At 35.2% G+C, this 14851-nt stretch overlaps 2 protein-coding genes and 1 long non-coding RNA gene across 4 annotated transcripts; 1 reads left to right on the top strand and 2 right to left on the bottom strand.

The window, feature by feature from the left end:
• Positions 1–3100: 3100 nt before the first annotated feature.
• Positions 3101–5025, bottom strand: LOC117341709. Of its 2 annotated transcripts, XM_033903572.1 has the most exons (3): positions 4604–5025; positions 3834–4031; positions 3101–3764 (listed from the first exon to the last, which is right to left on the bottom strand). In XM_033903572.1, exons 1-3 carry the CDS (start codon positions 4835–4837, stop codon positions 3555–3557), a joined length of 642 nt encoding a protein of 213 aa, XP_033759463.1. In that variant the 5' UTR covers positions 4838–5025; the 3' UTR covers positions 3101–3554. The 2 variants fall into 2 exon arrangements, with proteins under 2 accessions (XP_033759463.1, XP_033759462.1); XM_033903571.1 differs by having other exon boundaries at positions 3101–4031; positions 4604–5020.
• A 2394-nt stretch (positions 5026–7419) lies between these two features.
• Positions 7420–10242, bottom strand: LOC117341708. Its single transcript, XM_033903570.1, has 2 exons — positions 9789–10242; positions 7420–9335 (listed from the first exon to the last, which is right to left on the bottom strand). Exons 1-2 carry the CDS (start codon positions 10128–10130, stop codon positions 8853–8855), a joined length of 825 nt encoding a protein of 274 aa, XP_033759461.1. The 5' UTR covers positions 10131–10242; the 3' UTR covers positions 7420–8852.
• Positions 10243–10711: 469 nt separating this feature from the next.
• On the top strand, positions 10712–12646 carry LOC117341710. Its single transcript, XR_004535708.1, has 2 exons — positions 10712–11058; positions 12476–12646. It is a non-coding gene; the product is annotated as an uncharacterized LOC117341710 (long non-coding RNA).
• Positions 12647–14851: the final 2205 nt, after the last annotated feature.

The raw sequence follows: 14851 nt of genomic DNA, 5'->3' as shown, positions 1-14851 counted from the left end.
TAAAACTTATTCAAAATGATTTTGTACGACAAGAAATACACTAAACATGACCTAATCGTTATATGTAGATATACTAAATATAGACAGCATTTTGATTATTACTTCGATACGAACCCTGTCATATTAACATTAGAAATAACACAAGTTTTCTGTTGCCAAAACGAAATAAATAGCAACAATGTATACATATTTGACATGTATCAACACATCAGAAAGAGACATACAAACTTATGAGTAAACGTCTGTATTATGTGACCTGTTTATCATATATATGTGTGTATCAAACCCCTGAACTAAAACCGACTGGGGGAATCGGGAAAACAAACAACTATAAATAATAAAAAGTCGTGAATTTATCCGATTTTATTTCACAAACACACAGTTATTATAGTTTTTATTATCAGTTAAAAACCAAGCCAAAACTATTAACAATGTAAAATCGCTACTACGGAGGAGATAAAAAGAAAAACAAATATTTTGCGGCTATCAGGACCGTTAATGAGATATATACATGCCCATGCACTACAACCATGTCTATCTCTTACATTGGATAACACTATACAATGTACTTACATTGGATAACATTATACACTGTACTTACACTGTATAACACTATACACTGTACTTACACTGGATAACACTATACACTGTACTTACACTGGATAACATTATACACTGTACTTACACTGGATAACACTATACACTGTACTTACACTGGATAACATTATACACTGTACTTACACTGGATAACACTACACACTGTACTTACACTGTATAACACTACACACTGTACTTACACTGGATAACACTATACACTGTACTTACACTGTATAACACTACACACTGTACTTACACTGTATAACACTACACACTGTACTTACACTGGTATTGACATCAGAGTCTGTTTATATCAATATCATTGATATCAGAGTATATTTATATCAATATTATGGATATCAGAGTCTGTTTATATCGATATTATGGATATCAGAGTCTGTTTATATCAATATTATGGATATCAGAGTCTGTATATAACAATATTATTGATATCAGTCTGTTTATATCAATATCATTGATATCAGAGTATGTTTATATCAATATTATTGATATCAGAGTCTGTTATGGTATTTCGTCCAGGGGCCGCGGTGGCCGAGTGGTTAAGGTGTACCGACACTTTATCACTAGCCCTCCACCACTGGGTTGCGAGTTCAAAACCTACGTGGGGCAGTTGCCAGGAACTGACCGTAGGCCGGTGGTTTTTCTCCGGGTACACCGGCTTTCCTCCACCTCCAAAACCTGGCACGTCCTTATATGACCCTGGCTGTTAATAGGACGTTAAACAAAAACAAACCAAATCAAACCAAAGGTATTTCGTCCTATTTAATTATGTCTGACATAGTCGACTCAGTTATAGTTTATTGACTCAGCGTTGTTGTTAATGATATCTCAGCAATGGAAATTCCACTTTCTGTTTATTTCTTTGGAGTACACGTCACAGTGTTGATATTTACCCGCCTCCTACGCGGTTTTACATAGTGACACGTAAACGGGTTCATATATCCAATCACACGCACGTATTTAACATATGTATTTGATTATGTCAGTTTTAAACAAATAAAAAAAATCTCAAAATAATCAGGAGAACAATATGTGTATCAAAATCCGTATACGATAGTAGATTATCGTTTGCAATTTGTTCGCGTAATCCTTTGTCCTTTGTTCATTGCTGAACATTGACATAAATGCTATTTATAGATATCTATTTTCAAGCAAGTGATGCATACACCGAGGTTACACAACGAGTGATTGTTTGATATGGAATTTATTTCACACGAGTAAGTTATTTTGTAAAAGTTAAAAAAGACACGAGCTTTAGTGAATGTCTTTTGCAACTTTTAAAAAATAACTTACGAGTGTGAAATAAATTCCATATCCAACACTTTCGAGTCGTGTGACCTGTTTCTACCACAATAATATCGGCTTGAATCAAAGGGAAACGTGGCCAAGTATAATTTCGCGTATGCAAATAAAGTGTACCGGTGACGTCCGGGACCCGGTGATGTGACGTCATTAGATTATTGATGACGTCAATGACAATTACAGCTTGGGTCAAAGTTCGAATTCTTGACCAATCAAAAGACCGGAAGGTCATATACCACTAGTGATATATAACATATATTTATCCAACAGTCGGCACATTTATACAACGGCTTGAGAGTGGAATAACACAGCGTATTGTGGTAGAAATAGAGGTTACACAACGAGTGGTTGTTGGATATGGAATTTATTTCACACGAGTAAGTTATTTTTTAAAAGTTGCAAAAAACACTCGCTAAAAGATAGTGTTTTTTGTAACTTTCAAAAAATAACTTACTCGTGTGAAATAAATTCCATATCCAACAATTTCGAGTCGTGTGACCTGTTTCTACCACAATAATATCGGCTTGAATAAAAGGGAAACGTGGCCAAGTATAATTTCGCGTATGCAAATAAAGTGTACTGGTGACGTCCGGGACCCGGTGATGTGACGTCATTAGATTATTGATGACGTCAATAACAATTGCAGCTTGGGTCAAAGTTCACTGTGTTAGCCAATCAAAATGCGAGTGGTATAAACAGATTGTTAATCAACAGCTGTAATGATTAACTGATGGTCCGAGAGTTGAATAACACAGGGTATTGTGGTAGAAACATATCTACACAGTTCGTGAGTTTGTACAAAAAGTTTGGATTGTCGTCGATTTATTTAAATCAATAAAAGTGTGTTTTGTCAAAGCTGGATTGGAATCATTGGTGTATTGTTTAACATTAAGAATATATTCAAAATTATTTCATAACGACAAGACATGACTTAATTAATAAGTCTTGTTTTTATCCTTTACTTGTGTGTCAGTTAGGAAAAAAAAGAGGAATTATTCCTTTTACATTTGTATTTACATTTTAACCTGTGCTTTTATATACTTTCATTTAGAAAAAAATCGCCATTATGTTTTCGGCGTTATACGAATAGATGTAACAGCCGGAAAATGAAAGGACTCGCTAAACAGCTGATTTCTATTTGGCGGGAAAGTTTTCATCTACAAGGATAAACAAAATATAGTTCCACAGAAGCATCGTTTTATTATTAGATTCCTGTAGACATTTCAATCTTTTCATATTTCCATCGTTATATTTTGATATCCTGTTCCATTCAAATTTTATCGGAAAAAGTCAAAACAGAAACGAATATAGTCATTGCGCATGTGTGCACACCGGAACAATGTATTCATACGCGTCAAATAGGATGTTGTTAAGGATGTTTTCGTTAGTAAAGTTATATACCGAACACACACTGAAAACGTCAATATATAGATACACCTAATATAGACAGTATTTTGATGACTGACACAGCACTATTAAGTTAGTCACAAACCGAACATTTTACATTTTACAGTAGAAAAAAAAATTCAGTTATATTTGCCAGCGTCAGACCTGTTTGGTCCCATTGATATAATCAGTTTGATTTTACACACATATATATCGTATGAAATCAAATTCACAGCACTACTGAGGCCTTAGCTGAGTTGAAACACCCCCCATGTATTTGCCTTTGGCATACCATAAAGGTATGTTATGTTCGATATCGTGGGGTAAACACGATCTCCCTCACGCAAATACACGAAATCGAAATAGGCACTTGTATCGAACGATCGGCTCTGAGCGAACAATGCAATATTCCTCTCAAATAAAATCTTGCTCCTGTTTCCTGCAGATGTTTCCAAGTAGACTTGATGTAGGATTTCGGCCTTGTTGTCATCGTCGTGATAAATACCTGCCATCGTAAATCTATTGTACAATCCATAAACTGCACTGGTTGTAATAGTGACCGACCCGTTAGGTTCCACGTGATGACGATTTGAATTCTGAACCCATCTAAGAGCCCCTTCTCTATAGTCGAATAAGGTAAAATGGTCACATTTAATGCGGAAAGGACGTTTTGGTGAATATGTTTCGTTTCCTCTGATGTGATTCAGCAATTTCATGCCATGCATCTGCAGAAAATATAAAGAAATCTGATTTAATCTTATGATACATTTAGTTGAGTAAAGTGGCTTAGGGTGCTAGAGACAACCGTTCTTGGGGAAAATAATCATGTAAAAGGCGATACAAATATATACTTAACCATCTACGTCTCTTACATGTATAAAAACCATCGAGGAATCGAGTCCCGGCCGACTTTGTGTATTATTTAACTAGCTATCAATTGCAACTCCTGACTAGTACTAATACAAATGTACATATGATTCTTATCACTCTTAATGATCTCAATTCTGACATATTAAAGAGCAGATGAAGCTACGAAAGTATACACATGAACACTACCTTACTAAAGTACAGATATAAGGAAGACCTGGCGTTCAGGAGGAATAACCGTCCTACGTTTAATATAAATGTAGTGACAACTGAAGCCGACTCTGACATTTATCCAGGTTAAAACTTCAATATGCTCGAGTATGCTTTATATAAAAACGTTAGTGACACGAGATAACATCTCAAACATTAAAAACAGTCATAGCTCTTATCGTCGAACACCTCCATATGCCAGTATGGTCTTCTTACTCACCAGCTTTATCAGTGTAACATAGCTGCCCTGCCTAATAACTGGACAGGGTGACGTTCGGTTGCACTTGACCCATGTAACAGCCGATTGTTTTGGAAATGAATTACAATCCTCTTCTGAGCTGCCCCTATCTTTGCTCTCCGCGGCAATGACATGTTTACCTTGTATGCCAGGAGCCAGGATTCTGCTATGAAAAGACATACAGCCAACCCAGTACCAAACCTGTACAGGTTGCATCCCGGATTTGGTGACTTGATTGTCGTATCATGCTTAAGACTTGTTTCAGTTTCAAGACTTTGCATAGGAGGAACATTTGCCAGTATACTGCATTTCTTCTCCATATCCGTTGTTCATCAAGAACGCTCTGTTGTGCAGATGGTAGGCCTAGACGTAACTGCATATGTGTATTTTATACAGGTAGTATTTGAAAAGAAACAACAATCCATAGGTTCTTGTACATTTAACTAGGAAAACGAAAGTAGTAATTCATTCACCATAGGCGTAAAACCCCACTTCGGGACGGTTAATGGATTTAATAGAATGGTTATCATTTATCAGGATCAATAATGTTATTTTATGGAACGGAATTCAAGTAAATATTACACTATCCGTTATTGCATTCTTGTGTGCAACATTAACTTTGTGTTATGCGAATTGAACCTTATCATTTTCTTTATTATCATTCATGTATTCAGTGTTAAGATTGCATATTGCAGTTTGATTATTCCAGTCGTCAACATTGTCATTACGAGTTTGCATTGCGCAATCCGGTAATTCGCTAGGTCAACATTCATTATTGCATTATCGGCATTCGCGTTGACTTTGTGATTGTTGGCGATCTCATTCTTTAGTTCCTCATTATGCAGTATGGGGGCGCTGAGGTGTTATTATTTTGTAGCGGAACTGGACCGGGTCGATCATCGGCGATCAGGTAACTCATTTGGTAGAACATCTGGCTATTGTTCGGAGGTCCCGGACTCGAACCCTGGTCTGGCTGTGCATTGTCCACTCCTACTACAATTTTAAGTGATCTCTATCTCATTATTTAAGTCTATTCGGGTAAGAATACGTCTGAATCTGGAAATAAACTGTGCTGTTATCCTTTATTTTCCAAGATAGATAGATATAGGAAAAGTAGTGCAAATTATTTCATAATTTCCATGAAACAACAGAAACACCACAGGTAATCCCCATATAATGACGTGTTTAATGTTTTTGTGCAATGCTATTTTTAGAATATGATATAACACCAGAACTAAACAAAGGCAGTATAAGCGCCGTCTGCCATATCTGATTTGCTGTAGCTCTCGGTAGCTGTGTTTTCGATAAACCAATTACGTTATATTTAGAATTCCGCGAAATGAAAATTTACTTGAAATTTTGCCACGTGTTCCAATTTACGAATATATTATTACATTTATGACAGACAGGATATGTCAACTATTAACATAATAACACCATAGTTTTGTATTCCACTACTAATATGGAAACAATAAAACTCATGCAGGTGAGACATTATTGTTCCTTTGTTTCGGTTTCTCCAATGCAAGGGGATATTCGCGATCCAAAGACCAAGGCCTATAGTATCTACTGTATTTTGGCAGATTTTAAGGGTTCTTCAGCATAATAATGTTTTTCTTTGGTGTATTTTACTTACCCTATGTCCACTGCACCCCAAACGCTACAAACCACCTGTAAGACTTGATATTTTTTTCCTTTGTTTTTTTTTCTCTTAATACAATTTCTTTAACTTCCTTTACTTTGCTTTCCTCTGTTGGGATATCCATGAAAACCCCCTTTAAGACAGAAATAACTACTCTGCCTTTTACATGTATACCATTGATTCTACAAAGATATTCCTTTTGCAATTACTTTCATAACACTGGCCTGGACATAGCCACACTTAACACGCGTCAATATATGCATTGATTATCGCCGACAGATCGTATTGCAATAGTTAAGAACAGTTTTGTTGTCGTTGTGTAGTGTCTATGCGTCAATATGTGACTAGCTGCACTATTGATAAAAATACCTTTACGTCTAGATCATGTTGTGATAGTAAACTACCTTGAAACTATTTTTTTTTAGAATTCTCCGAACTGAAAATTTACAATTTTTATGTGTCACGTTTTCCTATAGATAACATAACATTACACTTACGTCAGGCAAGGCATGCAGTAAAATAACTTATGAGCACAATAAAAAACATGCAGTTGACAAAATATGCCTCCAAACGTGCAGATCGGGTTTGTTCACAAACACAAGACCAAGACTTATTTTGGCCTGTTATATTTAGGGTTCATTGGATGGACCAATTATTGATATGCGTCACTTATCCACTGTACCCCTAACGCAACCCATTTATTATATGACTTGATATTTTTAAAAATTTCATTCCCTTCGTACAAAAAATCTGGTCTACTCTTGAAGCTGGTGCTATATTTATTTCAATGTTCATTCCTTCCCTAAAACCCAAGGAATATATTATGGCAATATTACAGTGTTTGGTACCAATGATATAAGAATATATTTGTTTTCCATTGGAATATTTTCTGCTTTATAAAGTCAATAACTCTAAATCAATCCAGCTTGTACCAGCCTAACAATTCTCATCATGATAAAAAACGCTTCCATGTGTTGTTTTCTCATCATCTTCGTTTATTGATAGTTTATCAAATATGTTTCATAATAAGCTTAAAATATTACCGTTTTTCAGTCTATATATTTCATCAGCACAACGTATTAAAACATCTAATTAATTAGTTAAGAATATGTGTAGTTGTGTTATTGTTCGTGAAAGAAAGAAACCACAGTCTGTATTTCGTTTTCCTCATAATCAGCATTTTTATTTACATCTTTAGTATGTACACTGTTGAAGTTATAGTACATGATAGGTTATACCGGTCACATATGAATAATGAGTTATAGTACATGATGGTTTATACCGGCCACCTATGAATAATGAGTTATAGTACATGATGGGTTATACCGGTCACATATGAATAATGAGTTATAGAACATGATGGGATATACCGGTCACCTATGAATAATTATTTATAGAACATGATGGGTTATACTGGTGACCTATGAATAATGAGTTATAGTACATGATGGGTTATACCGGCAATAAAAAAAACTCACCGAAATTTAACATTACAAAATTTATGATAGAAGATTGGTAGCATTATTGATAAATCATTTTTACTTTTATTGTAAGGTATTTACACACTCATTGGAATTAAACAGCAATAACCAAGTGAATCGAAACAGGCCTAAACGCCTAACATACATGTATCTTTTTGAACAGTTCCAACTAATCAGAAATATACTGAAATATAATTCGTTTTTGTTAATCATATTTCGGCAAACCATGCCTCGTCAGTGGTGCTTTGATCCAGTTTTGACCCAGAATGTTGCTGTTCTTTGTAAGTAATATATGCGGTTAGGTCCATTTATGTTTAAGAATGAATATATCGAATCGAATAATACAAAATTTGCAAAGATGTTGTGTGCATATAAAAAGTTTTTACTCAGAAGTTATAACGGCTGCACCATATATGATTCAACGTTTATTAGATCATGGAAATGAATAAAACCATGATTAAATTGTACATTCTTGCGAGTAATAAAACGATTACTATGACTCCGCGAAGCAATGTGAGTGACATATAGTGCAATGAAATAGTCGTTTCAATCGGTCTGTTCGTCCAACTGTTTCCACTTCCATTTCCAAAAATGTAATTTAAATATAAGTTACATAGACTTCGCGCATATTTCATTTCGCGAACTTACCTCTTCAGACATATTTACTTAAGCATGATTTCGCAAACGCTGAACTAGAAATGACTTTAAATTCGTGAATGATGAGCTATTAGAGTAACTGATTCTCCAAGACTCCTACAATGCCATCCGTCGGTATTAGTTTCATACAAAGGATCTCGAAGGATTTGAATTCGCGATTGACTCTCCTCGCGTATAAATCGAAAACAAAACCAACGCGAAATATAAGTGATTAACAACTCTGTTATTTACAGATGAACAATAATAATTTGAGGATGTTTCTAAGGCTAATTTCATGGCCGCGTTTCTGAAATTATGTGATCTATCATGTTTTGGTGCTTCGACATATGTAATAAACCTGACATTCACATTACATGGATTTAACGCAAATGTAGGGAAGTTTGAAAACAATCTACTGATAACGGCATACTTCCTTGTTTTAAACAATCACCTAAATCAGCAATTAGCTGGTTTATATCACGGGAAAAATACCCCATACGTTGGCCTGTGACATGTTGTATAGAAATGAAGTGTCCGAAACTGATGGATACACCCTATCACCAGCGTATAGATATACAAAGTCAAAAATTGTACTCGTTTTAAAAATGTCTGTTTCTGATTCGAAAACAACACTCCTTTCAAACACTACTTCGGAACCATTATGTGAACCTCTTTCAATATGTATCTTATGTATGATTTCAGAAATATTTTTTGTATTGTCATGCGGGTTCTCAAAAGTAAATATGCTATGCACTCCATACGTAGAATTTTCCTTGATCGTTGCGGTACCATTCCTAACTTCTCGGCGTCCATATGCATCAACAGTCCAACTTAATTCATTTCTCGAACAATTTGATAGCGATAGTGTGAACTGCTTACAATTCGGCCAGGTCTGATATGGAAGCATTCCCTTATTGGTTCTCCTGACGAGGGATTGACGTTTGATACCACTGAACTGGGGGATCAAGAGATAAATGAATGAATCAATAGATAAATAAATAAACATACGTATTCTTGCATTTCATCTATCAACTTCGGAATTCCGTTTAATATAAATTACATTTGCAGTAATATATAAAACAATTTTAAGAGACCACATAAAAAACACAAACATTACGTCGCCATCTAATACGAAGGTAATGTTTACTTATTACATAGTCATTAGAGCTGAAGAGGACAGGCCTATATGCAGCTGCATGAGGTATTATATATAATCTTGGTATTTCCTTACTGTTCTTTTCTAGCTTCAGATTTAATTACAACAGTGCTAATAACATTTGAATTTTGAATATGAAAGCATATTCTTTTCAGTTACTGCTATATAATTTTCAGTTACAAAATATATGTTATATGATACATAGTTATGATTGCATTCTTGTTTTTCACATTTGTAATCAGTATTACTTACAATTGTGAATAGCTTTGTATAGGTGTCATCCTCTACCACAGAACAAAGTGCCGACCGGTTGCAGGGGATCTTGGATAGTATGGCCTTCTGCTGATACCCGTTGTAGACTGGTGTAGAATGTGATCTGGCAGAATTCTGCAGGTTGTTGATTGAGTCGACTGTGAGAACTACAGATATTATCTGAAGTAATATTAAAGCTACAGACAAAACAACTCCAAACATAAGCCACTTCGGTGTTGGCGGGGCGTATTTCTCGGTGGAGGAAGGGGTGGGACTTTCCACCTTTACCTCCAGCTCTGTCTCTACCTTTGTATATTCACCCTTGGTACGTGTGCCTTCCATGGTGTTTACAACATGTATAGATCTAGGTTACCTGTGCTTGATTGATAATATGCCGTCAGTCGATTCGGTAGTTTTCAGTCTATATTTAAATTTACTGGGAATTGGTGACGTCATCCCCGATTGCTCTACCGAAACGAAAATAATAATAAATCACTGTGTTAAGTTTCTGTATTTGATACCTTTACGTAGATGTACCATTACAAAAAGTATTATCATCTATGTTTACTAGAAAGATTTTTAAAAAATTAAAAATTTAGACAACAATACGGAAAGGGTTCAGAATTTATCTCACGTGGCGTCAATACATTATGATTATTATAAGAGCGAAGCTCTTCGGGCAGCGAAGCTGCCCGAGCGAAGCTCTTTACCGTTAACGTGCACGTATGTACATGTACAGTATTCTAGCCCAGCTTCGCATAACGTCGTACGGGATGGTACAGCCTGAAAATTTTCTGCCGGAAGTGAGCGTGTGCAACCCGCTCCAGTTGTCTGCAGAAACTGTATAAAAAGTCGAACGTTACGTAAATCCAGTTGGTGTGTTCATAATTCTGACTAATTATTTTTGTAAAAAATACTCTGTTATAGTGTGCGAATAAAATGTAGCTCGAGTTATGGTTTCGAGGACGGAACTGGGAACATTCGGCATATTTCCGATGATTGCCGAAAATGTACCGAGATGTTGCACCCTCCATGTCGTTCCTAGGCAACGTGGTTGCTATATAAATCTAGCCAATCAGATCGTGAGGTCGATTGTCCGCCATTACCTCCGTCAACTTGTCGGACCTCAGTGGAGCACCGAGCTAGAGAATACATATGTAAACAGAAAATGGTGAAAACGTGCTCGTGGGGAACTGGCAACAGTTACGGCTGATACCCTGATAGATTGGAGGGCGGTGTTGTATATTCTACAATTCATGGAACCTAAAACGTAAGTAAAAGCGACATAAAAATGAGCTGGAGGTGGGTGAAGGCGTACAAAACCATGTCAAAACGAAAGTAGAAGCTACAAGGTAATGTCACCGTTGTGTACTGTACAGTGAGACTAGTGTAACGAAGTACATGTATGTGTAGTACATGTATTTACTGCGAAAGTTTGGAATGTTGTCTTCATGTATTTAGTCATCAACAGTGTACTTTCACTTTCTCGTGGCAAGGTTTGCCTAACGTTATACTGCAGTCTGATATGTATGTATGGTGTAGTGTTAGGGCCAGAGGAAACTCGGGCTATCTGATACCATTTGAAACACACTCATCATGTATGCATGCTTTTATTACTGTTAACGTATACCACAGGGGCATGTCTAGCCCTATTTTAAAAATATAGCCAGATATACCTATATGAAGACTTTATATATAAGTATTTATGGCTATTTTTAAAATATATGACGAGACATGTCCATGTGGTTATATCAAATTCATTCATTTAGCTATTAATTTTCAATGGTGCCCAATACCAGTTTTAATTAAAAGATGATAATCTCTCAAAACGAACTGTATTTCTAATTCTACTATAGAACACAGTATATACATAAGGTTGGTAGAGACATTAAGTTTACATTGTAGTTACCAGCTATGTTACTGTTACCAACAATATCAATGTTGCAAAATTACATCTGATTCACACTTAACCTTATTTTCCCCTCACAGATAACTAAATGTACTGCCACATGAAATCTGTATATTACTGGAATGCTTCCATTTGGCACTAATATTTGGGATATCTAAAGATAATGTGATGTTTTTTAATGAAACACTTTCCTGTTGATTATCATATTGGCATTGAGTGAAAATGAAAATATTCTATAACTAAATATGTAATAAACCACATTTGAATCTATAAACCAGTCAAACATAATGATGTGACAGCTTGACTAATTGTATGCATTTGATTTTCCTTCCTCTATAATAAACATCGGTAACTACAATATAATACACGTGAAATTTTGAAACTGTCTACGTGTATTCTAATCCCTGAGTGTCATTAATCCATGACCTTATCCACCATCAGTAAACATATCTTATCCGACCCCACCCCCTGAGTATTCTAACATCCATGACCTTGCCTGATATGAATCCTGGGCTTTCTAATTTACCAATTAAAATACATGTAAAATGTATGTATATATGTTTTCTATTTTCTTGTCTATAAAGTAAACAGCAAGCATGTCAAAAGACTTCATGTATAGGGTGGGAATAGCACATACATAGAATATATACATCCTATTTGTTGAGATATTGTAAAGCATACTCCGGACATGTAGAAAAATGAAAGCTTTAGCTTAAGAGTGTTGTCATTAAATGAAAAATATGAAAAAAAAACATTTGTAACTATTGTATTTTTTCAGATACAGCTTTGGAAGTTGTGTCAGGAGCAGCTGAAATAAAGAGGCTAGAACAACAACTACATAGATATGAGCTGCTGAATTTGCACCATGAACAATAAAATACTACATCTTTCGCAAGTGTTATATTGATCGTGAAATTAATCAGAAATAAAATCGATTGACATCCTGAATTGTAACTGTTGTCTAGATTTTTTATCCATCCTGGATCCACTTCTGATTATAACTAGACATAACATTGTCAGACCTGTATTGTACTGTACTGCACTTTATAGTTTTAATTACTATACAGGTTTGGGTATTACATATTTGAAATTACTCATTTAAGCTCACTGATTATTCTACTTTGTATCAAGGCTAATAAGGGGAAATAATCACAGACAATTAACAGTCCAGTGCCTTGGTTATAGCTCTGTCTACATTGGAACTTAACAATTGTTCCTCTAATCAACCACAGGGACATGTCTTGTCTTATATTAAAAAAATAGCTAGAAATACCTATATAAATTAACATCTAGCTATTTCTGGCTACAAAATGTATCTATTTTTAAATATAAGACTAGACATGCCCCTGTGAATCCAGTTTACATGTTCACCATTGGTGTTGAAGTGATGCAATTTTATGTTTATCATTACATGATCATTACATGGTGATTTTTCTCAAAGACTGAGAAAGCACATCTGTACAGATATGTATAAAAACTGGATTTTCTGGGAAGATTTAAAAAAAAAAAAAAAAATTGGTTCAAAACACATCAATTTCTAATTCCACATACAGGACACATACGCTATTCAATAATGGTTGGGCTACACTTTCTGAAGTTAAAGCAGCAGCAATTCATTTGGACATTCGCATAAAAGTATGGTTGAAAGGAAGCAATGGAAATAATTGGCATGTATTCAATGTCATGCTTTGATCCTTCAACTACATGGGGCCATATACCTACAGTTGAACTGCTGTTTAGAAAACTCTCATTTTAGGTATATACAGAGATATATGTCTGGTATATAAACACATTATATGCAATAAATCATTCATATGTCTCTGGTAATGATCACACATACTGTACTATGCAAAACCAAGGGCGACAACAATTCCAAATGGTCAACCCCAAACAGAAAATAATAAAAAAAAAAACGATGGGTTTTGAAAGTCAGCACAAAGCAATGGAGATAACCAATTCACAAAAAAATCCTTTGCATGTTGATATTGACCATACATACTACAAAAGCATTTCACAATTTTCTGAGAAATAGCATCTTCAGAAAAGTCTTTCTGGTTTCCGGTTATTATTACTTTCTCGTTATTAAACGGCGAAACGTTTATCACTATTTTTATGTTATACATTGGCATACTAGCTAGCTTCGCTCTTTTCAGGCATTGCCTGTTTCATATTAATTTATCTCACGTGGCCCCAATACATTATGATTATTATAATTTATCTTAATTTTATCTTAAATGTTGATTTTGAAAAAGCCTTTGATTCGGTAGGGTGGGTTTTCATTGATAAAGTGTTGGAATTTTTCAATTTTGGGAGGGATATAAGAAAATGGATAAATATTTTTCAAAAAGGGCAAATTCATCAGTTAATCAAGGGGGTGGGGGTGGGGTGGGGGGTGGGGGGGGTGGGGGGTGGGGGGGGGGGGGGGGGGGGTGGGGGGGGGGGGGGGTTATCTTCATGTTTTCAATATTAAACGAGGTTGTCGTCAAGGTGACCCTGTCTCTCCATACCTATTCATTTTATGTGCAGAAGTGCTAGGAATTAGGATAAGGAATAATGTTAATATTCATGGAATTGATATTAAAGTTACTCCTATATTATTGTCTCAGTACGCTGATGATACATCAGTCATTCTTGATGGGTCAAGAAAGTCATTACAAGAAACACTGGAAGAGTTAAAAAAAATATGCTGAAATATCTGGTCTAAAGATAAACAAGGGTAAGACTGAAGTTATTTGGATAGGTAGTAGAAAATACAGCGAAGAAAAGTTTTGTCCAGAGTGGAATTTACATTGGGGGAAAAGTACATTTACATTATTGGGTATTGAGTTTAATGTAGATTTATATAGAATGGTTAGAATGAATTTTGACAAAAAAAAGTAAAACTTAAATCACTCCTGAGTAACTGGAATAAGCGGATTCTCACAACTCAACCGCTTATTCATATCATTGCCAAACCCTGATATATCCTTCATTAAAAAATTAAATTCGGAACTTTATAATTGTCTTTGGAACAGTAAAGTTGACAAGGTAAGAAGAGATATTATTGTAAAAGAATATAATGAAGGAGGGCTTAGAATGTTGGATATATATTCTTTTATTAGAGCTTTGAAGTTAACATGGATAAGAAGATTATACTCTAAGTCAGTTAAATGGC

Source organism: Pecten maximus, chromosome 14 (assembly GCF_902652985.1).
Source record: "Pecten maximus chromosome 14, xPecMax1.1, whole genome shotgun sequence".
NCBI lineage: Eukaryota > Metazoa > Mollusca > Bivalvia > Pectinida > Pectinidae > Pecten > Pecten maximus.
Note: the sequence above shows the minus strand (reverse complement) of the source record. Positions and strands in the feature narration are given on the sequence as shown.